We start from the raw sequence: 25995 nt of genomic DNA, 5'->3' as shown, positions 1-25995 counted from the left end.
CAGTTTCAGACCGGTTCTTTGGCTGGTTCTGGACCAGTTTCAGACCGGTTCTTAGGCTGGTTCTGGACCAGTTTCAGGCCGGTTCTTAGGCTGGTTCTGGACCAGTTTCAGGCCGGTTCTTAGGCTGGTTCTGGACAGAAGTCAGTTAGGAGATCTGCACAAACACAAACACAAAGACAGAATCTGTGCAGGTGAAAATGTTGAAAATAAAAAACAGCTGCTTAAAGACTTCAAAGAGATTTTCAGGCACGTAAAAAAAGAAAAGAATCCAAATCTGAAGATTCCCATTTTATTCATGAGGAACATTATTTAAAGTCTTCTGTACAGCAGCACCGACACAGCAACACCTCCTCTGTAGGAGTCTCAACCTCACCAGGCGAACGTCGTCTTCATCATCATCTACAGACGGACGGCAGGTTTCAGATCAAACGTGACCTTCAGTGTCGTCACGACAACAACAGGAATCATTCGTCATCAGCAGGTCAGTCTGCTTCCATCATTACTAACATGTTCCAGAGCAGCCAATCAGCTTCCAGCATCCAACAACATTCAAAAACAAAACTGGGCACTCAACAGTTTTTGTCAGTTTTCTGTTAGGTTTGCCCTGCAACTTATATTTTTAAATACCGTCAGTGGGCCAGTAGGTGGCGGTAATGCACCTGAAAGCTGTTTGCCAGAAGAACATGTTACAACCAGGCTTTAAGGAAGCTGACCTGAGGTCCAAGGCCTCAGTACAAACAGGAAGTTACCGGAAGTGGAGGCAGCGTATCATCACTTATTAAACAATGTAGAAGAAGAAGAAAAAAAAAAAGAAGGAAAAGTAGACAAAATATTTAACTGGAATTTGGTCAGTTGTAAAAAAATTCAGAAAAATGCCAGAAAACAAAAAAGGCTACCGGCTGCATTGATTTTCAAATATTCAAATAGTCACAAAAATATTTGAAAACTCGTAGTATATGCGATTATTATTTTTCCTGATTTCCCGTTTTTACCGGCGCCTGGTTGTAATGCGTTACTCCCATCAATAGGTGGCAGTAATGCACCTAAAAGCTCTGATGTCACATCCAGTTTTAAACGATGTCTCAGCATTAAAAATGTCACAAATATCTTTCCTGTATTTTTTTAAAATAATTTAACTCAAAGTTCAGCGGCTACTTGTGGGTTTTGGTTGGTGATTTTCTGGTGTAGTTGAGGTTGTGGCCTGCAGGTGCCAGCCAAGAGTCGGGTCACTCATGAGGAGCAGAAAAGAAGTATTGAAATTTTAAACTGCAGACTTTCCCTCTTGTTGGATATTTTCTTAGTCGGGTCGAGGATGTGGATCCTGATTGGCTGGTCTGGAAAAACAAAAACAAACTGACAGAAAAAAAAAAAGTCTTGTTTTATTTGCGTTGATATTTCATAACAACCCTTTAACACCACCTTAAAAAAAATCAGTAACGGTCAGATGAAAGTTGCATGTTTCTGCCTCTGTCTGTAAAAATCAGCGACGGCTGGTTTTATGTTAACGTGAATAACGTCCTGACGACGACCGTAGACCAGCCGCAGTGTGTGGAGCTGTCGCAGTTCCTCTTTCGTCCACCAGGTTGCTGCTCAGAACCTCCGTCGTGTCTCTAAAAACCAGTTTTACGCAACAAGTTCAGCTCTTAAACAAGTCACTGTATTCACGGGTCCGGCTGTAGTTCTGGCCCGGTACCATATCTTTCCCCCCACGGCACCTTAAACCCAGAGCGGAGCTTCAAGTCACTCCAGGAAAGGTGCATTTGAGCTCCGGCAGTCCGCTTGGACATCCGAACCCCAAACTGTCCGGTAAGTTTTTAGTAAATCACAGAAACGTCCCGTTGGATGTCTTTAAGAGGGGGAGGGGTGACTCGGAGACACTGAGGACCGTCACTGCGTCCGTCCTCAGCTTTCGTCCATCCTGTCATCCGCCTCGACACCTTCAGTCCGGCTCTTCACCGTGATCTTCCACTCGTCCCCGACCTCCTCTCCGATCACGATCCTGGTCTCCCGTCTCTCCTTGCTTGCATCCTCTGTCTCCTTCGCCTCCTCCTCGCTGTCTTCCTCTGTCGTCTTCGCCTCCTCCTCCCCGTCCTCCTCTTTCTCCTCACCGTCCTTCCTGCTTTCCTCCTCCTCTTTCGTCGTCTCCTCTCCTTCGTTTTCTTTGTCCTCCGTCCTTCCTTCCTCCTTCCTGTCCTCTTCTGTCTCCTTCCTGTCCTCTTTCCCTTCGTCTTTTCCGTCCTCCTGCTTCTCCTCTGATGCCCCCGGTCCTTCTCCCCCTCGTCGCTCCTCCTCCACGTCCTCTTCGTCCTCTAGTTCCAGCTGATCCGGTGAGTCCGGCTTTAATGCGTCGGCACCCAGCAGGATCTCCGTCAGCGTCTCGAGGAGGTCCGACTGAATCTCCTCCGGTTTCCGACCCATCGTTTGGTCGTCCGCCTCCTCGTTCTCCTGGTCGCGTCGCGGCAGGAGTCCCGTCAGGTCAAACGACTTCTTGCAAAGCCGCTGGAGTTTGTTGAGGTGCGTCAGCGCCTCGACGACCCAGTCGACCAGCAGCTGGGCCACGTTCGCTTGGAGTTGTTGGGGTACCGTCTCCTCCAGCTCCTTCGGATCCCCGTTGACGAACTTCACCCAGCGCGCCAGCAGGAAGCGCTGCAGCACCGGCTTCACGCAAACCTCCAGCGGCTGAAGGCGGAACGAGAAACCTCCGGGAATCACCGCCGGCAGGGTTCCCAACCCGCTGATGAAGGTCAGGTACTGATCTCCCATGTGTTCCCGGTGCCGGTCCAAGACCAGGAGCGACTTACTGTGCTGAACCGGACCCGACACGTGCTGGAGCCAAACCTTTTTAGTCCAGAGGTCCAAGGCCTCTTCAACCAGCAGACCCTCTGGACTCGCCTCAAGCAGGACGAACTCCGGCAGGACTTTGTCAGGCAGCTTCCGGTTGGCCACCACCAGCGAGGGCAGCACGGTGCCGTCGGCCAGCGCCGTCAGGTAAACCGTGACCAGCGGTAACGAGCCCGTGAGCTCCAGGGCCTCCGAGCGGTGCGCCTTGTCCTGCGCCAACCTCAAGTCCACAAAGAGACACAGCTCGTCCATGGCGGCTACAGTTCTGTCCGACAGCTCGTGGACCCGGATCACCTTCCGGGTGAACTCCCTGAAGGACTCGACGGCGGTCTCCAGCGACGGAGGCAGGACGTGAGCGAGCAACGCGGCCCTGCCGACGCTGCGAACGCCCAACCGCTGCCTCAGCAGGAAGCTCACCGCCCAGTCGTACGAGATGCGGAAGGAGTCGTCGAAGCCGCCTTTCTTCTTGAGCGTCGATGCTTTGTGGAAGAGGTTGCTCTCCGTGATGGGAAGCTGCTGCTCGCGCATGGACAGCACCCAGGCCACCATGCGGCCGCCGCCGTCGCCATGGGCTTTCGGGTCCCGCTCGGTTCGCCTCGAACGCTTCCTGGCCTCTTTCAGCCAGGAACGGATGAGCCGCGTCTCGGTGGAAAAAACCCTCGAGGCCGGCCGGAGTCCGTCGCACAGAGCGAACAGGGCGATCCTCAGCTGACGGGCGGTCAGGAAATCCTCCCGCTCCTTAGAGGTTGAAGAGACGGTCGCCGGTTGGACGTTCGGCGTCGACACCGGACGTTTCACATCTTTGATAGTTTCTTCATTCATATCGTCGGTTTCTTCGACATCGTCCAGATCGTCCAATAACTCGTCGTCGGAGAAGTCCAAGTCCTCCACTGGACCCATCGACTCGTCCACCTCCTCAAACTCCACTTTTCCGCTGCAGCAAAACAAAAACAGTCATCGGTCAAATGTTACGGTCGAAATAAGACCAACAGCAACAAACTCTTGACAAAACCTCAACACAAAGTAAGTTTCATTCAAATCGGACTCATTTCAACCATAATCACAGAAGAATCATGTAACGAACTGATTACCTGATTCTGTGCTTGAGAAATCCAACTTTGGTTGGTCCTGTGAAAAAACACCAAACACATCTTATTTCGTGTAAAGTTTTCTGCGGTAATAAACCAGCTTCCTTTGTATTTAGCACCGACCTTTTTTCAGAGGCGACAGGCCGTGAAATTCCCAGAAGCAGCTCGGCTTCTTGCACAGGTTGACTTTACAGATGAAGCATCCGTACACGCTCTCGTGGCGGACGTTGTTTAGGTTGCAGTTCCTGCACCGCTTGGAGATGCCGCTGATCTTCGCCATCCTGTGTCTCTGCTTGAGCGGCTCGTCTGCCGGACCCCTCCTCATCCCGCGGGAGCTGGCGATCTCCAGCGTCTCGCAGGACGTCTGGGCGCACTTGGCCAGCTGGTTGCCCAAACGCTTGCGGAAGCTGACCTGCGTGAAGAGGCCGTCTTGCACCCAGGCGGGCGGGTTGTCCTTGCGGCTCTCCCGCAGCACGATGAAGGCGTTGACGATGCTCAGGTTCACCAGGAACCAGAAGAGGCTGCGCCACTGCCGGTCCAGCGGGATCCCTCCCAGCGGGTTGCAGGCGATCAGCTGTTTGCAGATGTCGACGCCTCGCATGTTCTCCTGCAGGAGGCGGAAGGCCATGGGCCGGTCCATCGGGTCCAGCCCTCCCACTTTGGTCTGAGACCTCCTCCACACGGTGTCCGGTTTACCCGGAGAGGCATTAGTGGACAGACAGCCCATTTCTTTGGTGTCCCTCCAGCGAGTGGCCAGCAGGGGGCCGAACTGTCTCTGCAGGAAGTCTCCGGGTTTCTCCAGCCGGCCTTCGTCCCACAGCTCTCGGGGCAGGATGGCGTTGGGTGGAGGGAAGGAGCTGGAGGCGTAGACGCCCTCATCCAGGAGCTTCTGCACGAGAGGGACGGACGTCAGCGAGCTGGCCAGGTAGAGCTGGTGGTATCTGTCCTCCAGACCTTTGACCAGCTCCGGCACCACGGTGAAGCCCGGCTCCCGGCCCGCCTTCTCCCCCACCTGGATGAAGAAGCGGTGGCAGTAGCCCGACTTGGAGTCGCAGAGCAGCCACACCTGCGGCTGGGTCTTCGGCCTCCTCTTGGTGCGGCAGCCCGCCGCCTCTGGACTCGGCAGCAGCGCCCTGTCGATGGTCAGGCAGCAGTTGGGCCGGTAGGCGTCCCACATGGCCCGGCTCAGGACGTCCAGCATCGGCCGGAAGATGTGCAGCGAGTCGCCGGGGTTCTTGGCGCCGCGGTACTCGTCCGTGACGAAGCTGCCCATACGGATATTGGCGGCAATCTGCCGGAAGCGCTTGAAGCTCATGGCTCTGTAGAAGGTGTAGCTGTTGTCGTAGTGACTCCAGGACCAATAGTGCGACGGGTCGGGGAGGTTCTGGATGCCCATCAGAACCACCAGGCCGATGAAGCCTTTGACCTCGTGCGGGGTGACGGGCACCCAGTCCGGACTGAGGGATCCCAGGAAGTGGCAGGTCTTGGCGTGGGCGTTGGTCTCGTTGGTGATGAGCTCCACGAGCGCCGAGGGGAAGAGCAGGTTGAAGAAGTCGATGGCGTCGCTGTTCTTGGCCGCGGTGTGTTGAGGTCCGCCGCTCTGCAGGAACCGGAAGACGGCGGACGCCGAACCGTCTTCCGGTTGCTTCCAACGATCCGCCGACATCCACGACGGGTCCGGCGAGTCCTCGTTCTGGTCTTCGGAGGATCGCTGCGCTTCAGTGTGGCGGATCTGGATGTCGGGTTCAACGTAGGCTGAACAGAAAAGAAGAGACGAGTTATAAATACGGAAATAAAACGACCATCAGCTGTTTATGGTTCTTTGGCATGAAGAGGATCTGCTGTCGGGTTCCTAACATTTCAAGTATCAAAACATTTTTCTGCAGGAGAAAATAAATGTCAAACATTTTTATCTTTAAGATTCAACCCAAACTATGAAGGAAATATCAGCTGATTTTAAGGAGGAAAAGTTTGCAGGAAATAAGAAGACCTTCAAAATAAAAATGTTTGACGCAGTTATTTTTCCTGTCTGCTGCTTCAGGAATGTTTGACGCTGGTGATGTTGGAAATTATAATTCCTGAACTTCATGTGATGTATAAACACATTGTTCAAAATAAACACATTGTTCGAGATGAACACATTGTTCGAGATGACCCCACCCGTCTGTCCGTCCGTCCGTCCGTCCGTACGCCCGTTTCTCAGAAGCAGACTCTGAACCTTCTTTCGGGGTCAGATTTATTTACTTTGGCTGAACAGCTGGAAGCCGTCAGAGCAGCGGAGCGACGGGGGAGGAGGGAGGAGTCATGTCCAGACTCACTCCAGGAAATGTTTGATTTAAGGTGAGGCGAGGACACAAGAATCCATCAGCAGCTATTTTGTTTTAATCCAGGATGCGTCATCTGTTCGTGCTTTTACTCACGTCAATCATTTAATCATTAAACCACCGCAGTTCATCATTTTGATTTCGGTCTAAGCTCGACATCAGTTGTTGTTGTGTTGTTGTTGTTGTGTTGCTGTCTTACTCCTGGTGCCGCAGATGGCACTGTGGTGCTCCGGGTTGATCACCAGGTGGTCGGCCATCTGATCGGCGGTCTGAGGACTGAAGTCACACTGAGAGCACTGCAGGAGGAACGGACTGAAGGAGGAGACACAACAACAACAACATGAGGAGGAGGAGAAACAACACATCCAACGTCTGATGTTTACCGATCGGATCAATAAGCGGTCAATAAGACAGATTCTCACCACGGAGGAGGCAGGCGGTGCAGAGGGAGGACTTTGTCTTTGGAGCGCGGCACGTGATGGCTGCAATCACAGGAACACCAATAATTAACAATTATCAATCAGTCTGACAGAAACAAAACTAAATTAATAAATAATCAATAAATAAAAGAAGATTGCAGTACTGGGACCCCCCGCGGTGGTCTTACTGGATCATGTGGGCCGCGTAGGCTCGTGAGCAGCAGCTGCTGTAGGGACACAGCAGGCAGTGGACGTGGGTCGGGTAGTGGGCCGAGAAGTCGGCGGCGTCGGTTCCGCACTCCAAACACAGCAGCTTGTCTCCGTGGTACGACCACAACCTGTGGGGGGGGCGGGAACCGTCACCCAGAGAACATCTACCAGAACCACCAGAACCTCCAGAACTGGACCGTCTCACCTGTTGACTGGGCCTCTGCGGCCCGTCTGCCTCTTGGTCGGGGAACGCGGCGATCTGGACGCCGCCGGGTTTCTCTGGGTCGGAGACTTCTGCTGCTCCGTTTTGATTTTGATTGGCTGGATGAGGGAGGCGGGGCTCTGGAGGACGTGGCTCCCCGATGATGTCATCGGTGACCTGATCTTCCTGAAGGTCCTGATCGTCACCTGGAGACAAAATGGATCAATAATAATAATAATAATTTAAAAAAAGAACGCCGCGCCAGGTCGGCGTGCCGAGGAGTGAGCAGGCTGACCTTTGACCCCGGGGGCAGCCCCTCCAGCTTGGGAGGTCGGACGAAGCTGCGGTGGTTTTCCACTTTGTGCTGCAGTTTGTCCTTCAGGAAGACGAACTGGAGACGACACCTGTTACAGTGGAAAGCCTGGTTTTTCTGAGAGACACAGGAAGAAAGAGAGAGGAGAAGTTTCAAAATAAAAGATCAATCCATTAAAAAAGAAACTACAGGATGTGTTGTTTACTCACCGGGTGTCTCAGCAGGTGCTGCTGGTAGGTGACAGGATTTCTGGTCACTTTCAGGCAGAAGACACACAGCAGGAAGCGAGAGTCTCGGTGGAAGCTGGCGAAGTGCTGCAAGACGTCGGAGTAGAAGGACGAACGGTACGAACACACCTGCAAGCAAAGTGGTGGTCATACCTGAGATCCTGTCGTCGGTCACACCTGAAATCCTGTCGTCGGTCACACCTCCAAAAACTCATCTCTGCTCATCAATGCTGCAAATCTACAAGTTGCTTTTGTTCAAATCAGAAAAAAAATAATTCTTGGAGATTTAAAGGTGCTCAGATGTAACTCGACACCTTTGCTCAAGGACACGATGCTCCGCCCATCTATTCAGGCAACCTGATTGCATCCCAGGCCTGTCAATCAAACTGGACACGCCCTTAAACTTTAAAAAACATTTATTGACTTTTTATTTCAGGAGAGCAGTTGATGCTTTCTGAATGGGAGTCTATTAGAGCTAAGGGGTGTATTTTTGGAGCCAGCCTCTAGTGGCCCCAGTGGTACTGCAGTTTAAAGCACTTCTAAGAACTACAGACTACGAACATTTTTATGGGAAGTCTTCTCGCATAAAAAAACATCAACCTGACAAGGTTAAAATTTATATTTTCACCAGACGCGGTCTTTGATACAGAAAAGCTGAGGATAAGCACCAACAGGAGGTCAGAGGTCAGACTCACCTGGCAGACGTAGGGCATCTCACCCGGTTTGTGGTTGGACTTCATGTGATTTAAGAAGGCCGGCTCGTTCTCAAACGCCCACTCGCATATACGACACATACCTGAAAGAACAAGAGAGAACAGATGTCCCAACTCAAGACATGTAAGAGCCAACTCAAGACAGATAAGAACCAACTCAAGACAGATAAGAACCAAGTCAAGACAGACAAGAATCAAGTCAAGACAGATAAGAACCAACTCAAGACAGATAAGAACCAAGTCAAGACAGATAAGAACCAAGTCAAGACAGATAAGAACCAACTCAAGACATGTAAGAACCATGTCAAGACAGATAAGAACCAAGTCAAGACATGTAAGAACCAACTCAAGACAGATAAGAACCAACTCAAGACATGTAAGAACCAACTCAAGACAGATAAGAACCAACTGAAGACAGATAAGAACCAAGTCAAGACAGATAAGAACCAACTCAAGACAGACAAGAACCAACTCAAGACAGATAATAACCAAGTCAAGACAGATAATAACCAAGTCAAGACAGATAAGAACCAACTCAAGACAGATAAGAACCATGTCAAGACAGATAAGAACCAAGTCAAAACAGACAAGAACCAAGTCAAGACAGATAAGAACCAACTCAAGACAGATAAGAACCAAGTCAAGACAGATAAGAACCAACTCAAGACAGATAAGAACCAACTCAAGACAGATAAGAACCAACTCAAGACAGATAAGAACCAAGTCAAGACAGATAAGAACCAAGTCAGGATATTCCCAAATGAACACAGGTAAGTCCCAAGCCCAATTCAAGTAAATACAGGTGAGAACCGAATAAGGTCCCAAGTCACCACAGGTGTGCTTGGACTTAAGATCTCATTCAAAACAATAAACTTTGGTATAAAGACCAAAGAATAAAAAGGATGGTTAGGATTCCAGTTCCAGAGCAAGAAAGGTCGATTCAAAACAAAGACATCACACGTCTCAAATCAACATCAGTAACTTCTCTTCAGGTCGGGTACGTCCTGAAATCAAGGATGAATTCAACAATGGTTCTAATCTGATGAGGTCACCGACAACAAGTCCAAACCGAGACCCAGGTGGAGAGCGGTCCGTCCCAGGTAACGGCAACAAATCCAGGAAACACAGTCGGCATGTAGTGTTCAGGTGTGTGAGCAGGTGTGGTCCTTACAGGAGGATCCGGCGGCGCCGTGCACCTGCTCCTGGTGACTCTGCAGCTGAACCGGAGACGAGAACTGTCGGTAGCAGAAGCGGCAGCAGTTCTTCTCATCGGCGCTTCCTCCTCCGATCAGCTCCGAGTGCTGCAGCATGTGTTGCATCAACCTGCAGACACACAGAGGTGAACACAGGAGGCCGCTGCACCTGCAACCAAGGTGCAACCAAAGGCCGTCCAGGTAAGTTCAAGTGCTCGACGGTGCCCCCCCCACCTCAGGTTGTTCTCGGCGTGGCGCGAGCAGATCTGGCAGGTGAAGGTGCAGGTTTTGATTCCCAGCGGCGGTGGCCTCCTCAGACTCAGGTCACCTTCGAACGTCCCGTAGTAGAACTCCTCCACGCTCATCACCACCCGGGAGGAGTCGGAGGTCGACGCCGAGGTCCCGCCGGACGTCATGACGACGGTGGGGGCGGGAGCTGTCGGACCAGGTGAGAACCGCTCATGTAATCGTCGACGTGCGCGTGTTTAAACATACGTGTCGTGAATTTAAAGTGTCGGCGAACGTCTTTTTACCGCAGCTGAAGGAAGCGACTCTGGTGAGTCCGTTGGCGGAGCCGGAGGGGAGGGCGGGCGACGCCCCCAGCTTTAGGGAGTTGGCGCCGCTCACCTGTGTCATCTGGAGGTTCACTGGAAGAAAACAAGACATCGGTCAGTCTGAGCAGGTGTGAGAGAACCTCCTCCCGGTGCGTCCGGAGGCTCACCGGTTCCCGGCGTGCTGGTGCGGATGGTCAGCGTGGCGGGAAGCTGCATGGCGGTGAACGCGGAGCCTGGCTGGGCGGGGCCTCCTGAGGTGGCATGGGACGTTCTGGCCTGGAGGGCGTGGCCCTGAGGGAGCACCGGGGACACGCCCACGCTGGGCCGGATCAGCTGACCCAGCGACGAGGCTGCGGGAAAAGGAAACGGAGACTGATCAGTTATCGGCTGGGATCAATAACCAGGCGTTCCTCAGCGATCGATCTCCAGTCGGCCTACATTGGATCAGCGTGAGCGGCTGGACCGTCTGACCCGGCTGCAGGTTCAGCAGCAGAGGAGTGCCGGCCATCGTCTGCACCGGGAAACCCTGCGGAGACAAACACGGTGACATCACAGAACCTAAAAGTAAACATATTTATTTCCCTGGAAAATGATACAAACAAACCGTCTCACAGCAGAGCAGAGGGTGCGTTTGATTCCCATACCTGCGTGGTGAGGAGGAAGGGGTGGGCGCCGCCCGTCCCGTGGGGGGCCGGGACGAGAAATGTCCCGCTCGCCGTCTGCGTCAGGATGAGGGGCGTTCCCTGAGCCATCAGGTGGTGGGCCGGGGCGGCATGAGAGGGGGTGGTGGAGAGGCGGGGGGAAAAGGAGGAGGTGGTGGTGATGACGGTGGAAAGAGGAGGCACGATGACGGAGGAGGAGACGATCTGCACAGGCGGCGAAGCTGAGAACAAAAACAAAACAAAAACGATCACCTGAAGCTCTGATGGGGCAATTAGTTTCTACAAAAAGGTGAAAATGTGACTTCCTGTTTCTGGTTCAGCAAGAGAACGTCTCTGAAGTCGTCTTTTGTCTCTTTGACGCCGTCTAAACTCGGGTACCTGTAGGTGCAGGTGTGATTGGTGGGGGAGTCCTGGGGGGCGGAGTCTCAGAGGCAGGAAGAGGAGACAGAGAATCCTCCACTACAGAAACAGACAGACTGTTTAGTGTTCGAGGGTCGTCAGAGTGCATCATGTTACTGCCGGTCCCCACACTGATAGAAGAACAAACCTGTGTGTGTGTCTCACCTGGTTCGCAGTAGTCCATAAAGTCCACGTCGTCTTCCTCCACGCTGTCGTCCACCTGTTGCCATGGCTCCAGCTCCTCCTCCTCGCACTCCATAAACAACTCTGTCTCCATGTTGCTATGGAAACCACAAGAGAAACCTAAGAAGGTGAGCTTTTGACTTCATCACATGAACTTCATTAAACAGAAGAGCTGCAGATACTTTAAATGTTTTAAAGAGCCAGCAGCTTCGAGACTAACAGCGCGACGTCGCCACCTTCTGGTCATTTTTCAAAATTTTGTCGCTGTATTTTTATCTTCAGTCTCCTGTTTGTTACATCGAGCCTTCATCTGTCGTCACGTCACAGATTTAAATCAAAATCATTTGATTAAATGTGAGGTTATTTGCAGAACATCAAAAGTCTGTTATAGCGATCTAATAATGTAATGTATGATCATGTAAAACATTCTGTAGCTTTCTGGATGCAGAAAGTTTTATTTGCATTGCAGAATTTCTAATGATCAATTAATCTGACTATTATTTTACTTGATAAATGATTTAGCCAATTAACAACAAAAAAAACACAGAAAATTCTCACATCTGTGAATCTGAAACAAGAAAAAAAAAATAATAATAAATTTGTACCTGAAAATGAACAACAAAATATATATAATATAAATTTCTGAAAATAGTTCCAGACTTTTTGTTCTAGATTTACTGTTATCTTGAAAATCTAAGTAGAGATTTAATTTCATGTTCAATTAAAGGCAGTTTTCTTCATAATATTTTTTTATATTCTGCTGTTGTAGTATCCGAGTATTTACTGGTAAATAAAAAGGGTTTCCTGTAATAATATATGTGACATGATTTGTTTTATTTCTGTCAACAGAACATAAAGATTTTTGTCACATTAAAGAAAGATTTTTGTACAAATGAACAAAACAAAAAGATGTTAGGAGCCTAAATTTAAGACATTTAAACAGAACTCTTCAGAACCCGCAGTTAAATACGGTTTTTATTACAAACGCCTCAGTAGAATATTATTGTGTGTGCTGCCGGCTGCGGCCGCTGGGGGCGCTGCAGCCTCCTCCAGATGCACTCCGGGCTCTTTGCTTCTCGAACCCGACTGAAGAGTGTCTGTCCCGGGGGACGGAAACTTCCAGTCCGGGCGGCTACGGAACCAGAAGAGGGTCCCAGTCCAACCAGTTCAAGCTGAACCCGGGTCACCGCGAACCCAGACCGGGACTGAGAGCCCGGCAGCACGCGCTTCCCCGTCTGTTTGTACCGCCCGGCCGGCAACAACGAGCTGTGACACACCACGCGCCAACTGCACGCCCGCGTGACCCCAGCGGTTCGGTTCTGCGTGTGAAGCCGAGCCGGACCGGACCGGGCTGGTCTTACCTGCCGGTGGAGCGGGACGGAGCAGCTCTCGGACGGGTTCGCACGGTTCTTCTCCAGGAGCGCTCCGGTTCGACAGGCAGGGGGCGGGCCTTTCTCCCTCTGTCCGTTTCAGAACCGATGATTGGCCCACACGGAGTGTACGTCACTTCCCTTTCAGACAGCGCCGCCGCTCATTGGCCGGTGCGTCTGCGGAGCGCTGCGGGTTTTCAGGTTGGAGGTGATGAAGAAAAAGCTCCGCGGCTGCCGGTGAAGCTCCGGTAAACCGGACCGACGGCGACACCAGCCGCGGCGGAACAAAGAAACCCAACAACAGCTCAACACGGAGACCGGGAGGCGCCAAAACAGCACGCACTCCGTGGCCAGGACGCCATTTTGGTTTTGTTGTTTTATGACGGGGCGGGGTCACGAGCTGTGACGTCACCAGCCGAGGTGGAATAAAAAAAAAAAACGCGTCAAAAAGTAAGCAGATTTATAAAATAAAGATTTGACTAATTGAAGGTTGTTTTTCTTTTTTTTTGTCATTAAACAACGATTTAATTAATGAGGCTTTATTTATCCGAATTCATCACAACCCAACATAAATGTTTTCACTTAATTGAATCATTGAACCTTTTTTTTAAATTATAATGTTTCTGGCACGTTAGAGGAAATTTCCACGAACGCCTCAATTAAAGGAAAAGATGATAAAATAAAAGTAATGATACAACAAATAAGTTATTCCTCAAAAATTAAAGTAATGGCATAAATTGGATAGTTTTATAACTTTTTTTATAACGTTTGGCGATGTATAATTAAATACCTGCCGACTTTATTGACCTGGAAATATTAAAGCTAAATAATGACAGCGTTCTTCTTGCGAATAATTATTCTAAAAGTTCCCGTCTCTGCCTGCAGAGGGCGCCATTGATCATTGATCTGTGGATGTTTTATGTGTATTGTCGCCACCTTCTGGGAAATAGTTGCGACAACAGTCACACAAACTGATATATTTTTTTCATAATTTACTTCATCTTTGAAAAATCAAAAACTCATGACATCCCTGATAAAAGGTGATTTAAGGGTTAGTGGCGTTTTTCTTTGTTCTTGGAAAGCAGCCGTTGGAGGGGGGGTGTTGGGGGGGGGTGTCACTGAGCCTTCCTGGCTGCGGTCTCCAAACTGATCCCAGAGCAGCTCCGCGTTACGTAATCTGCTCTAATCTGTTAATCTACCCCCTTCCCCTCCCCCGCTCTGGCTCGGCTCGGCTCTCAGTCTGTTCCGACCTGCAGGGATGAGATCTGTGGCTCCGGGAGGGTTCCTGGTTCTGCCGTGGGCCGGCGGCGGCTTGGACCCGGTGGCGGCGGCGGAGGAGGAGGAGGAGGGCTGGGGGGGGCTGGTGCTGAGGTCCGGAGCTCTGCTGGGAGTCGCTCTGATCTGTAAGAATTCTGATTCACGATCAATAACTTGATCAATAATATATTTTATATCTTAAAACTTCCTTCCTGTGTTCATATTCAGAGTAATGACGCTTTATTTTCCTGCGTCAGCGTGAAGAGTTAAAAATTTAGATTAAAAATATTTGAATAATGCTGATTAAACAGTTGTGTGTCTTTAAATGGTGAAAGATCCTTTAAAACAAAGAAATGAACTTAATAATAATATTTACATGTGCTGAACCTTTTTAAAGCCAAAAAATTAAAACCAAAATTTAAATTGTTTGTTCCTCGTTTGTAGAGATCCTGCAGATATTCAGTTCTTAGTGGGACACGAGACGTCACCTCGTGGTGACCTCGACCTTTGACCTTTCACCACCAAAATCCTTTCAGTCCATCTTTGAGTTAAAGTGAACATTTGTGACCAATTTGAAGAAATTCCCTCGAAGTGTTTGTGAGATATCACGTTAAGAACCGTGAGCCAACGTGAAGGGAGGGTGACCTTTGACCTTTGACCTTCGACAACCAGAACCGAAGTGTTCTCCAGAACGTTTTTGAGATGTAACTTTGCTGTTCTGGTAAAAACATTTCAACATTAAAAAGTGGAGCTGCAGCAGCTGATTATCAGACGATCGAGCAACTCAACGCTCCTGATTTCTGCTGATTCAGCTCTTTTTTAAAGGATCTGACGTCTTTTTTCCCAACAAAGAACTCTGTGTTTCCACCAACCGGCTTTTATTTCTGTTTCTCCAGATAAATGATTATAAAATTCTTGTTCTTTAAAAGTTTATGAACGGAGACAAAAAAATTCCAAAAGATGAAAAATATCTGCTGCAGTTTGTTTTCAGGTGAAACGAGTCAAATCTAAACGAAGATTTGTGTCTTAAAGGGAAATTGTGGATAATTTTTTAAGGTGTCAAGATGACATGATATTCAACATCGTACATTTCCATAACTTTAATCTGACAAAGTCAAAAGTACGATTCTGTTATTTTCAACAGTTGTTCCTGCAAAATCCTTAAGAAATGGTTTTCTGTCTACTGAGGGCTTTTAATTTGAAATGGACACAGGAAGTGGCTGTTTCAAATCTGCAAATGGGGCAAACGGGAGCGGATCAAAACGTTTAAATCCAATTTACAATTTATAATGTGCGGATATGTGAAATTATAAGTTTATGTTATTTTACAATTCATGAAAGTATCTTGCAAACATACTTTTATTTGTGTGTGTGTGTGTCTGTGTGTGTGTGTGTGTGTGTGTCTGTGTGTGTGTGTGTGTGTGTGTCTGTGTGTGTGTGTGTGTGTGTGTGTGTGTGTGTGTGTGTGTGTGTGTGTGTGTGTGTCTGTGTGTGTGTGTGTGTGTGTGTGTGTGTGTGTGTGTGTGTCTGTGTGTGTGTGTGTCTGTGTGTGTGTGTGTGTGTGTGTGTGTGTGTGTCTATGTGTGTGTGTGTGTGTGTGTGTGTGTGTGTGTGTGTGTGTGTGTGTGTGTTTGTGTGTGTGTGTGTGTGTGTGTGTGTCTATGTGTGTGTGTGTGTGTGTGTGTGTGTGTGTGTGTGTGTGTGTGTGTGTGTGTGTGTGTGTGTGTGTGTGTCTATGTGTGTGTGTGTGTGTGTGTGTGTGTGTGTGTGTCTGTGTGTCTGTGTGTGTGTCTATGTGTGTGTGTGTGTGTGTGTGTCTGTGTGTGTCTGTGTGTGTCTGTGTGTGTGTGTGTGTGTGTGTGTGTGTGTGTGTGTGTGTGTGTGTGTGTGTGTGTGTGTGTGTGTGTGTGTGTGTGTGTGTGTGTGTGTGTGTGTGTGTGTGTGTGTGTGTGTGTGTGTGTGTGTGTGTGTGTGTGTGTGTGTGTGTCTGTGTGTGTGTGTGTGTGTGTGTGTGTGTGTGTGTGTGTGTGTGTGTGTGTGTGTGTGTGTGTGTGTGTGTGTGTGTGTGTGTGTGTGTGTGTGTGTGTGTGTGTGTGTGTGTGTGTGTGTGTGTGTGTGTGTGTGTGTGTGTGTGTGTGTGTGTGTGTGTGTGTGTGTGTGTGTGTAGGCGTGGCGGTCCTGAGGAGATGGGTTGCAGGAGGAGCGTGTCGCTGTTCGGTTCGTCTGGATGGGAAGACGGTTCTCATCACCGGAGCGAACACCGGCATCGGCAAAGAGACCAGCAGAGAGCTAGCATGCAGAGGTCAGACCGGTTGTCATGGAAACACTTCAACTCTTTCTTCTGTTCTCGCTGCCCCTTCGAACGTCTCACAAGAAATAGTAATCCTTGTAATCGGCTCAAATTGTTTTCAGCCTCTCTAATCGTTACTACGACCTATGACCCCTGGTGAGAGAAGTTGAATGGGAGTCTATGGAGCCGGAGGCTTTTTGGAGCCGACCTCTAGTGGCACTCGCTGGTATTGCAGCTGAAGACACTTCTGGATCAGAACCATTTTACAGACCTGAAGCTACGAACTCTTTTAGAAACAGTTTGAGGTGGGAGACACAAAACACGGTTGGTGTGAAAACGGGTGTGTTTGTTTTGTGGATCAGGAGCCCGGGTGGTGATGGCGTGCAGAGACCTGACCCGGGCGGAGGCGGCGGCGGAGGAGATCCGGCGGTCGACAGGAAACGGCAACGTGGTGATCAGACATCTGGACCTCGCCTCCGTTTACTCCATCAAACAGTTCGCCAAAGACTTCCTGGACAGTGAAGACCGGTTGGACATCCTCATCAACAACGCAGGTGAGCTCACCTGCCCGTCTAGCTGCCCGTCTGTCTGTCTGTCTGTCTGTCTGTCTGTCTGTCTGTCTGTCTGCCGTCTGTCTGTCTGTCTGTCTGTCTGTCTGTCTGTCTGTCTGTCTGTCTGCCCGTCTGTCTGTCTGTCTGTCTGTCTGTCTGCCCGTCTGTCTGTCTGTCTGTCTGTCTGTCTGTCTGCCTGTCTGTCTGTCTGTCTGTCTGTCTGCCGGTCTCACTGTTTGTCAGTCTGCAGGGGTGATGATGTGTCCAAGATGGCTGACAGAGGACGGTTTCGAGACTCAGCTGGCTGTTAATCATCTGGGTCACTTCCTGCTGACCAATCTGCTGGTGCCGAAGCTGAAGAGCTCCGCCCCCAGCCGCGTGGTCAACGTGTCGTCCATCGCCCATCGCGGGGGTACGACGCCTAACCTCTGACCTCTGAACCCTGACCCCGCTGACATTTCTGTGATGTTTACGATTTGTAGGATTTATTTATTTTTTATTCTTTAGGTCGACTCGACTTTGATGACCTGTTCTTCAACAGGAGGCCGTACAGCCCGCTGGAGAGCTACAGGCAGAGCAAACTGGCCAACGTCCTGTTCTCCAGGGAACTCGCCCGGCGACTCAGAGGTCCTCACAAATACCAGAAACACTCAGAGGTTCTCACAAATACCAGAAACACTCAGAGGTTCTCACAAATACCAGAAACACTCAGAGGTTCCTCACAAATACCAGAAACACTCAGAGGTTCTCACAAATACCAGAAACACTCAGAGGTCCTCACAAATACCAGAAACACTCAGAGGTCCTCACAAATACCAGAAACACTCAGAGGTTCTCACAAATACCAGAAACACTCAGAGGTTCTCACAAATACCAGAAACACTCAGAGGTTCTCACAAATACCAGAAACACTCAGAGGTCCTCACAAATACCAGAAACACTCAGAGGTTCTCACAAATACCAGAAACACTCAGAGGTCCTCACAAATACCAGAAACACTCAGAGGTCCTCACAAATACCAGAAACACTCAGAGGTTCTCACAAATACCAGAAACACCCAGAGGTCCTCACAAATACCAGAAACACTCAGAGGTTCTCACAAATACCAGAAACACCCAGAGGTCCTCACAAATACCAGAAACACTCAGAGGTCCTCACAAATACCAGAAACACTCAGAGGTTCTCACAAATACCAGAAACACTCAGAGGTCCTCACAAATACCAGAAACACTCAGAGGTCCTCACAAATACCAGAAACACTCAGAGGTCCTCACAAATACCAGAAACACCCAGAGGTCCTCACAAATACCAGAAACACTCAGAGGTCCTCACAAATACCAGAAACACTCAGAGGTTCTCACAAATACCAGAAACACTCAGAGGTTCTCACAAATACCAGAAACACCCAGAGGTCCTCACAAATACCAGAAACACTCAGAGGTTCTCACAAATACCAGAAACACTCAGAGGTTCTCACAAATACCAGAAACACTCAGAGGTTCTCACAAATACCAGAAACACCCAGAGGTCCTCACAAATACCAGAAACACTCAGAGGTTCTCACAAATACCAAAAACACTCAGAGGTCCTCACAAATACCAGAAACACTCAGAGGTCCAGAAACACTCAGATGTCCTCACAAATACCAGAAACACTCAGCGGTCCTCACAAATACCAGAAACACTCAGCGGTCCTCACAAATACCAGAAACACTCAGGTGTCCTCATAAATACCAATAACACTCAGAGGTCCTCACAAATACCAGAAACACTCAGATGTCCTCATAAATACCAATTACACTCAGATGTCCTCACAAATACCAGAAACACTCAGATGTCCTCACAAATACCAGAAACACTCAGCGGTCCTCACAAATACCAGAAACACTCAGCGGTCCTCACAAATACCAGAAACACTCAGATGTCCTCACAAATACCAGAAACACTCAGCGGTCCTCACAAATACCAGAAACACTCAGCGGTCCTCACAAATACCAGAAACACTCAGAGGTCCTCACAAATACCAATAACACTCAGAGGTCCTCACAAATACCAGAAACACTCAGAGGTCCTCACAAATACCAGAAACACTCAGAGGTCCAGAAACACTCAGAGGTCCAGAAACACTCAGATGTCCTCACAAATACCAGAAACACTCAGCGGTCCTCACAAATACCAGAAACACTCAGATGTCCCTGAAAATATATACACACCAGAAACACTCAGGGAACGACTGAGGTCAGAGCTGCGATGTGATTGGCTGTTGCGATGACTGAAGCACCTGTAATAAACACACCTGTTGACACTGTCCTCCCCCGTCCTCCTCTGTCCTCCAGACTCTGACGTGTCGTCCTTCAGTCTCCACCCCGGCGTGATCCGGACCGAGCTGGGTCGTCATGTGGAGGGCTGGTTCCCCCTGCTGGGGGCGCTGCTGAGCCTCCCGTCCCTGCTGCTCATGAAGACGCCCCGGCAGGGCTGCCAGACCAGCGTGTACTGTGCCGTGACGCCGGGCCTGGAGGGGCGGTCCGGCCGCTACTTCAGGTCGGCGCCGAGACCGGATTTTTATCTGTAACGTTACAGAGTCGATGAAAATCAATGCAGAGTCCTCACAAGTCACAAAGATGCGTATGTGTGTGTTTTCAGTGACTGTGCAGAGCAGGAAGTGGCTCCGGAGGGGCGGGACGACGCCGCCGGGAGGAAGCTGTGGGAGGAGAGCGCCCGATTGGTCGGATTAAAGGACACATGTTGACCTCTGAATGTGACCTCTGCGTTCGGTAGGCAGACAGACTGCAGCGCCCCCATCGGGTTGACAGAAGAACCGAATAAATAGGAAATCTGACGTTGATCCGTTTGTTAGTTTGTTCTGGAGGCGGAGCTTCATGTTTAGTTTTTAATGTTTACAGAACAAGTTTGAACTCACGTTCTCCTCATGTTCCCTCCATGTTCTCTTCATGTTCCCTCCATGTTCTCCTCATGTTCCCTCCATGTTCTCTTCATGTTCTCTTCATGTTCTCCTCATGTTCCTTCCATGTTCTCTTCATGTTCTCTTCATGTTCCCTCCATGTTCTCTTCATGTTCCCTCCATGTTCTCTTCATGTTCCCTCCATGTTCTCCTCATGTTCCCTCCATGTTCTCTTCATGTTCTCTTCATGTTCCCTCCATGTTCTCCTCATGTTCTCCTCATGTTCCCTCCATGTTCTCTTCATGTTCTCTTCATGTTCCCTCCATGTTCTCTTCATGTTCCCTCCATGTTCTCCTCATGTTCTCCTCATGTTCCCTCCATGTTCTCTTCATGTTCCCTCCATGTTCTCCTCATGTTCCCTCCATGTTCTCTTCATGTTCTCTTCATGTTCTCCTCATGTTCCTTCCATGTTCTCTTCATGTTCTCTTCATGTTCCCTCCATGTTCTCCTCATGTTCCTTCCATGTTCTCTTCATGTTCTCTTCATGTTCCCTCCATGTTCTCTTCATGTTCCCTCCATGTTCTCCTCATGTTCCCTCCATGTTCTCTTCATGTTCCCTCCATGTTCTCCTCATGTTCTCCTCATGTTCCCTCCATGTTCTCTTCATGTTCTCTTCATGTTCTCTTCATGTTCCCTCCATGTTCTCCTCATGTTCTCCTCATGTTCCCTCCATGTTCCTCTCTGTGTTTTTGCTTCATTGAAGACAGAGTTTTTTTTTCTGTTCTTTGTTTCAAAGTGTTTGTAAATTTAGATTCAAATCAAATCAAATAAATGAATCCAACCTGATAAACACATTTCTCATTTTTTTGCTCTCGACTTTGTTAGTTCTGTTTGAAATGTACTTTTTAAATTTTAGTTCAACTTTTTCTTTGTTTTTAAAAATTAATTTCACTGGACTTTATTCCGTCTGCTTCTTCCTGTGATGTTGATGAGATTCAGAGTCATAGAGGAGGAGGAGGAGGAAGAGCAGGAGGAGGAGGAAAGGAGGAGGAAGAGGAGAGGAGGAGGAGGAAGATGAGGAGGAGAGGAGGAGGAAGAGGAGGAGGAGCAGAGTGAACGGGTTGGGATGTAAGGTTGGACCATGTCCTGGATGTACACTGGACCAGAACCTGGACCAGAACCTGGACCTCCTTCTGAGTGAGAAGGGGACGTATTCTCCTGACCTTGAGGGACACCAGTAGTGAGAGGACAAGGTTCAGACACAGATCCTCTCCAAGTTCCCCGGTAGGTGAGGTCGTTGAGGTAGGATGAGAACAGGGAGAGAGCAGAGCCTGAGACACCGAGGTCCTGAAGGAGGAAAGAAGGATCTGGTGGTTCACTGTGTCCAATGCAGCAGAAGGTCCAGAAGGATCAGGACAGAGGACAGAGAGGCTGCTCTAGCAGTGTGAAGCTGCTCAGAGACAGAAGGAGGACCGTCTCTGTTGAGTGGTCTGTTGAAACCAGACTGGTGGTCAAGAAGGTTATTATGGTGGAGATAGGAGGAGAGTTGGTCAAAGATAGCTCGCTCCAGAGTTTTAGAAAGAAAGGAAAGAAGAGAGACGGTCTGTAGTTGTTTATATTATATATTATAGTTTATATGATCGGTTTCTTCTCCGTTGCAGAGAGCTGAACGACCAGCAGGTGGCAGCAGAGTCACAGAGAAAAGAAGAAAACATGCTTCTTCTCTTTCTCACTGTTTTGATTGTTTATTTTGTTTTCACTTTTTTTTTTTTAATCAACCAGATTTTTTTTCCCAGTTTTTTAACTTTAAGGATGTTTTGTTTTTTTACTGCTGTGGAATCAGTTTTATTTATTTTTTCGTTTTTAAAGTTGGTATAAAAGCTGCAATATGAATACACTTTATTATTTTTTAGTTTTATTTGATGAAGGTCTGATATTTGTTTCTGAATCTTTATATAAAATGTGGAGTGTAAAGTTCGTCTTATATAAAAGTTTGAATTTCAGTGTCTTAAAATATTAACATTTAAATGTAGGCAGAAGTTGAAACGTGACTGGAGAATTTTTCCCTCCTGAAACATGTTTTAAATCATATGGAACCTGGTTGGTTAGTTAGTTGGTGATTGGTTGGTTGGTTAGTTTGTTGGTGATTGATTGGTTAGTTGGTGATTGATTGGTTGGTTAGTTGATGATTGGTTAGTGATTGGTTGGTTAGTTGGTTGGTGATTGGTTGGTTGGCTGGCCTCTTGAGTGTGTTTGGATTTGGTGGGTGGATTGGTGCGTTACGGGTCAGTCGATCAGTCTTGTTTGTTCGATAACCAGGATAAACAGAAATACTGAGAAAAACCCAGAATTTAGAAGAAAATAACTCTGATACTCTCTGAGATCAAAGTGGTTAATTTTACAAGAAAATAAATCAGATTCACAAAAACAAAACCGGAACGTTGTGAACGGTTTCTATTATTTGAGTTTTATTGTTTGAGGCGTGAGTTCCAGGTTGAGCAGCAGAGTTTGAAACTGAATCTGCAAAGAAACCATTTGTGTCTGAAATGCCGCTGAGCAAAGCACCAAACCACCGACTGTTCACTGCAGCTGCGCTCTGCTGCGCGTGTTTTACACACAGGACGTGCTCCTGTGTGTAAAACACGTATGTAATTCCTGGTCCTGTAACAACACGTATGTAATTCCTTGTCCTGGTTGTCGCGGAAACGGCGAATGATAAATGGGACCTGGATCGCATTTCTGATTAAATGGGATCAGAGGGAACCTGCAGGACTAATCTGCTGCTGGTGCTGTTGCTGTTGTTGTTGCTGTTGTTGTTTTGAGTGTGTTGTTCCTTTAATGAAGCGTGTCGGTGGATAATCTGCAGATCAGCTTCCGTTCAGCGCTCTGACCCAGTTTGTGACCCGAGGCCGACTCCAGATCAGATCGAACATCTGCCCACATCCAGACTGCTCTGAACCGGATTATCACACTGATCCAGATCTGAGACCGGCTCCAGACGCCCCCCCCTCCTCCCCCTCCTTCCCCGATTCTGGATCTGTCAGGACTGCTGAGGAGAGCTGGGTCTGTGAACACCTGCTGATCTGATCACATCTACATCATCTTCTGGATTTCTCTTTTTTTGGGATATTTTCTGAAGTTGGTGGTTTTAAAGTTTCCACCTGATGACCTTCTGACGACCTCCTGATGACCTTCTGACGACCTCCTGACGACCTCCTGATGACCTCCTGATGACCTCCTGACGACCTCCTGACGACCTCCTGACGACCTCCTGATGACCTCCTGAAGACCTCCTGAAGACCTCCTGATGACCTCCTGAAGACCTCCTGATGACCTCCTGACGACCTCCTGATGACCTCCTGAAGCCTCCTGATGACCTCCTGAAGACCTCCTGAAGACCTCCTGATGACCTCCTGAAGACCTCCTGATGACCTCCTGATGACCTCCTGAAGACCTCCTGATGACCTCCTGAAGACCTCCTGAAGCCTCCTGATGACCTCCTGAAGACCTCCTGAAGACCTCCTGATGACCTCCTGAAGACCTCCTGAAGACCTCCTGATGACCTCCTGAAGACCTCCTGATGACCTCCTGACGACCTCCTGATGACCTCCTGATGACCTCCTGATGACCTCCTGAAGACCTCCTGAAGACCTCCTGATGACCTCCTGATGACCTCCTGATGACCTCCTGAAGACCTCCTGACGACCACCTGAAGCCTCCAAATGACCGTCAGCAGCTTCCTGCATTTTTCATCGGAACCAGATTTTAACGGATTTTTTTACTTGCTGACGTGAAATAAAAACCTCACGTGGGCCGAAATGTTCCAAATCTTTCTTCTTTCATGTGACCTGGTTCATTTTCCCCCGTGTGGATCAACAAGAAAAAAAAGGACAAAGAGTTTAAATCCTGACCGACGTCACAGTTTCATCCTGCTGACAACTTTTATCTTTAACTTCACGACCAACAAACCTAATTTTTACAGGAAGCAGTTCAGGAAACACAGAAATCAGACATTTGACTGTTTTTTTTTTATAGTCAACAATAATTCAATCAAATCTCCATTAATAATTGCGGCAACTTGAAATTTTGCAGCAAAAAAAAGTCACCTGTCAAAATAAAACTACTTTATTACATAAAATACTTGATTTAAAAAAAAAAAAAAAAATTTTTTTTTTGCTAATTCCTGCAATTTTACAAGAAAAAACTCCACAAAGTATTCTTAAATACTTTTTGTAAATTTGCCACAAAATCAAACGTCTTTTAAAGTATAAAAAGTAAAAGTTGTCCGTGTTTTAATGATGTTTGTGGATTAATATTACAGCTGCGGTTATTTTAAATTGTGCTGATTTGGACTTTATGTCCAGTTGGTTTGTTTAATCAACATTAATGCTTCATAGTCTGTCAGATCGTCGCGTGTTTGTATCGACGAGATCAGAAATAAATGTTTTCCTGTGAACTCAAAGAGGATTTAAAAAAAAAGTTTATTAATACAATTTTTGTCTGTAAAAGAATCATTGTTTTAAATGTGTTATATAAATCAATTGACATCTGATCTCTCAGTTTATTTAAAAAAAAAATCTATTTTAAAATCAATATACAGTATTTGGAGACACGTGGTTTTTATTGGACATGAAGGGGACGTTGAACTGTAATAACACCGTCAGACAGATGTAGTAAAGTAAAAGTATTTATCTCTGAGATTTAGTGGAAGTATAAAGACGCATAAAATTGGAAAAACTAAAGTACCAAAACCTCCAATTTGTACTTAAGTGCAGTTTTTGAATAAATGTACTCAGTTATATCCTGAGGATATAATATCGGTGTATTACTGTTGTATTCATCTGCAGTGTCCCATTCCAGGTCCACCGGAGGGGGGCGCTGTGGGGCTGCCGAGGAGCCGCTGAGCCAGCAGGGAGTCCAGGGGAGAAAGAGAAGGAGGAGGAGGAGGAGGAGGAGGAGGAGGAGGAGGAGGAGTAACCGGACACCGCAGAGCGGCTCCCGGCCGGTCAGAGCGCAGCGGAGCCCGGCAGCAGCAGCGAGCAGCAGCGGGGACGACGAGCAGAGTCACACCGGGGACCAGCAGCCGAGCAGCGGCGGAGCAGCGGCGGAGGCTCCGGTCCTCCCTGACCGGAATTTAACCGGGTTTTTACCCGCTTTTTTTGATCTCCTCCTCCCGCCGGGGTGACGCGCACTGTGGACGAATAACGGAGTTACCGTGAAAGTGGGTGAAGTCCCGTCGTCCGACCGCCGCCGGCAGCCTGACAGCCGCCAGCATGAAGAAGAACAACTCCGGGAAACGGGTGAGTGTTAACGGAACCGACGGCGGCCAGCGGTGGCTCGTGACGGCCGCTTTTATCCCGTTAAACCGAAGCTCGAGGAACAAAAGCCTCAAGGATTAGTTCGAGCCTTTATTTTGAAGGCGAGGAGAGCCGCTCGCTGCTTCTGAGACTTCCGGGTTTCAGAATAAGGGCGTTTATGTGTTTGATGTAAAAACAGTTTTAAAAAGTAAAAAAAACAAAAACAAAAACACAACAAAGAGACATGATGTGTTTCAGGAGTGAACCGACCCGAGTCAGAACCGGGTCACGGAGAGTCACATGAAGAAAAACGGAGCGGAGTGACGGTTAATCCGCCGAGCAGCTCCGGTCTCACATTACAGCCGTTTAATGGACTTATATAATAAACATCTGACCCACAAACACCCTGAACGCACCACAGACTGGACTCACACCAACCGTCCTAACAGAGACCCTGAACGCACCACAGACTGGACTCACACCAACCGTCCAAACCCAGACCCTGAACGCACCACAGACTGGACTCAACAATGCTAAGCTGAACAAACTAAACAAATGCTATGCTTATCAGATGCTAAGCTAATTAGATTTGAAGTTCAATAGATGCTTAAAACGAATAAGATGTTAAACTGGATAGATGCTAAGCTAGTTTGATGCTAACAGATCTAAATCTGAGCTACTTATTTGGTGAAAGCTGAAAACTAAAAGCCGTTTTGAGGAGTTTTAAGCCTTGTGTGATGAACTGTTTACCTGCTCTGACAGCTTCCTGTTTCCTGTTTCAGGGTTTGCCGGACTCGGCACCGCCGAACGCTCCGCCCGATAAAGTGGGCTGGATCAGGAAGTTCTGCGGAAAGGGGATCTTCAGAGAGATCTGGAAGAACCGGTTCGTGGTTCTGAGAGGAGACCAGCTGTTCATCTGTGAAAAAGAGGTGAGTCAGAGGTGGGCGGGACTTACAGGTGATTGACACCTGCCACTCATCATCTGAGCTCAGGACCCCGAC

At 48.4% G+C, this 25995-nt stretch overlaps 3 protein-coding genes across 3 annotated transcripts in view; 2 read left to right on the top strand and 1 right to left on the bottom strand.

Annotated features, from left to right (window-relative positions):
• Positions 1–275: 275 nt before the first annotated feature.
• On the bottom strand, positions 276–12772 carry pogzb (pogo transposable element derived with ZNF domain b). Its single transcript, XM_069720295.1, has 19 exons — positions 12690–12772; positions 11311–11426; positions 11125–11205; positions 10729–10967; positions 10523–10610; positions 10252–10434; positions 10064–10177; positions 9765–9966; positions 9509–9660; positions 8320–8420; positions 7607–7753; positions 7380–7514; positions 7088–7290; positions 6861–7010; positions 6676–6735; positions 6453–6565; positions 4053–5684; positions 3933–3969; positions 276–3775 (listed from the first exon to the last, which is right to left on the bottom strand). The coding sequence occupies exons 2-19, from the start codon at positions 11420–11422 to the stop codon at positions 1903–1905; spliced, it is 5622 nt and encodes a 1873-aa protein (XP_069576396.1). The 5' UTR covers positions 11423–11426; positions 12690–12772; the 3' UTR covers positions 276–1902.
• A 280-nt stretch (positions 12773–13052) lies between these two features.
• LOC138633828 (retinol dehydrogenase 12) lies at positions 13053–20537 on the top strand. The gene is made up of 8 exons (XM_069720297.1): positions 13053–13148; positions 13938–14101; positions 16123–16257; positions 16608–16799; positions 17047–17208; positions 17304–17423; positions 19132–19336; positions 19439–20537. The coding sequence occupies exons 2-8, from the start codon at positions 13957–13959 to the stop codon at positions 19542–19544; spliced, it is 1065 nt and encodes a 354-aa protein (XP_069576398.1). The 5' UTR covers positions 13053–13148; positions 13938–13956; the 3' UTR covers positions 19545–20537.
• Positions 20538–24711: 4174 nt separating this feature from the next.
• plekho1b (pleckstrin homology domain containing, family O member 1b) overlaps positions 24712–25995 on the top strand; it is a 14523-nt gene continuing 13239 nt past the window's right edge. The window contains exons 1-2 of the mRNA XM_069720272.1: positions 24712–24997; positions 25777–25923. Coding sequence (XP_069576373.1) covers positions 24971–24997; positions 25777–25923 — 174 coding nt within the window. The 5' untranslated portion in view covers positions 24712–24970. The remainder of the gene's footprint in view (positions 24998–25776; positions 25924–25995) is intronic.

Source organism: Brachyistius frenatus, unplaced genomic scaffold, assembly GCF_029030835.1.
Source record: "Brachyistius frenatus isolate BFR_SWC_R1_liver_20210118 unplaced genomic scaffold, ASM2903083v1 Contig_237, whole genome shotgun sequence".
NCBI classification, from domain to species: Eukaryota; Metazoa; Chordata; class Actinopteri; family Embiotocidae; genus Brachyistius; species Brachyistius frenatus.
This window is presented reverse-complemented; position numbering and strand designations above follow the sequence as displayed.

Bases quoted from the DNA above. Each gene is read 5' to 3' on its own strand.
- LOC138633828 (XM_069720297.1), top strand. From the start codon at position 13,957: ATGAGATCTGTGGCTCCGGGAGGGTTCCTGGTTCTGCCGTGGGCCGGC. The intron at 17,209-17,303 runs GTACGACGCCTA...TTTATTCTTTAG, and splicing joins GTCCATCGCCCATCGCGGGG to GTCGACTCGACTTTGATGAC. The intron at 19,337-19,438 runs GTCGGCGCCGAG...GTGTGTTTTCAG, and splicing joins CGGTCCGGCCGCTACTTCAG to TGACTGTGCAGAGCAGGAAG.
- pogzb (XM_069720295.1), bottom strand. From the start codon at position 11,422: ATGGAGACAGAGTTGTTTATGGAGTGCGAGGAGGAGGAGCTGGAGCCA. The intron at 10,435-10,522 runs GTAGGCCGACTG...CTTTTCCCGCAG, and splicing joins GCCGCTCACGCTGATCCAAT to CCTCGTCGCTGGGTCAGCTG. The intron at 9,967-10,063 runs GTAAAAAGACGT...CTGGTCCGACAG, and splicing joins AGTCGCTTCCTTCAGCTGCG to CTCCCGCCCCCACCGTCGTC.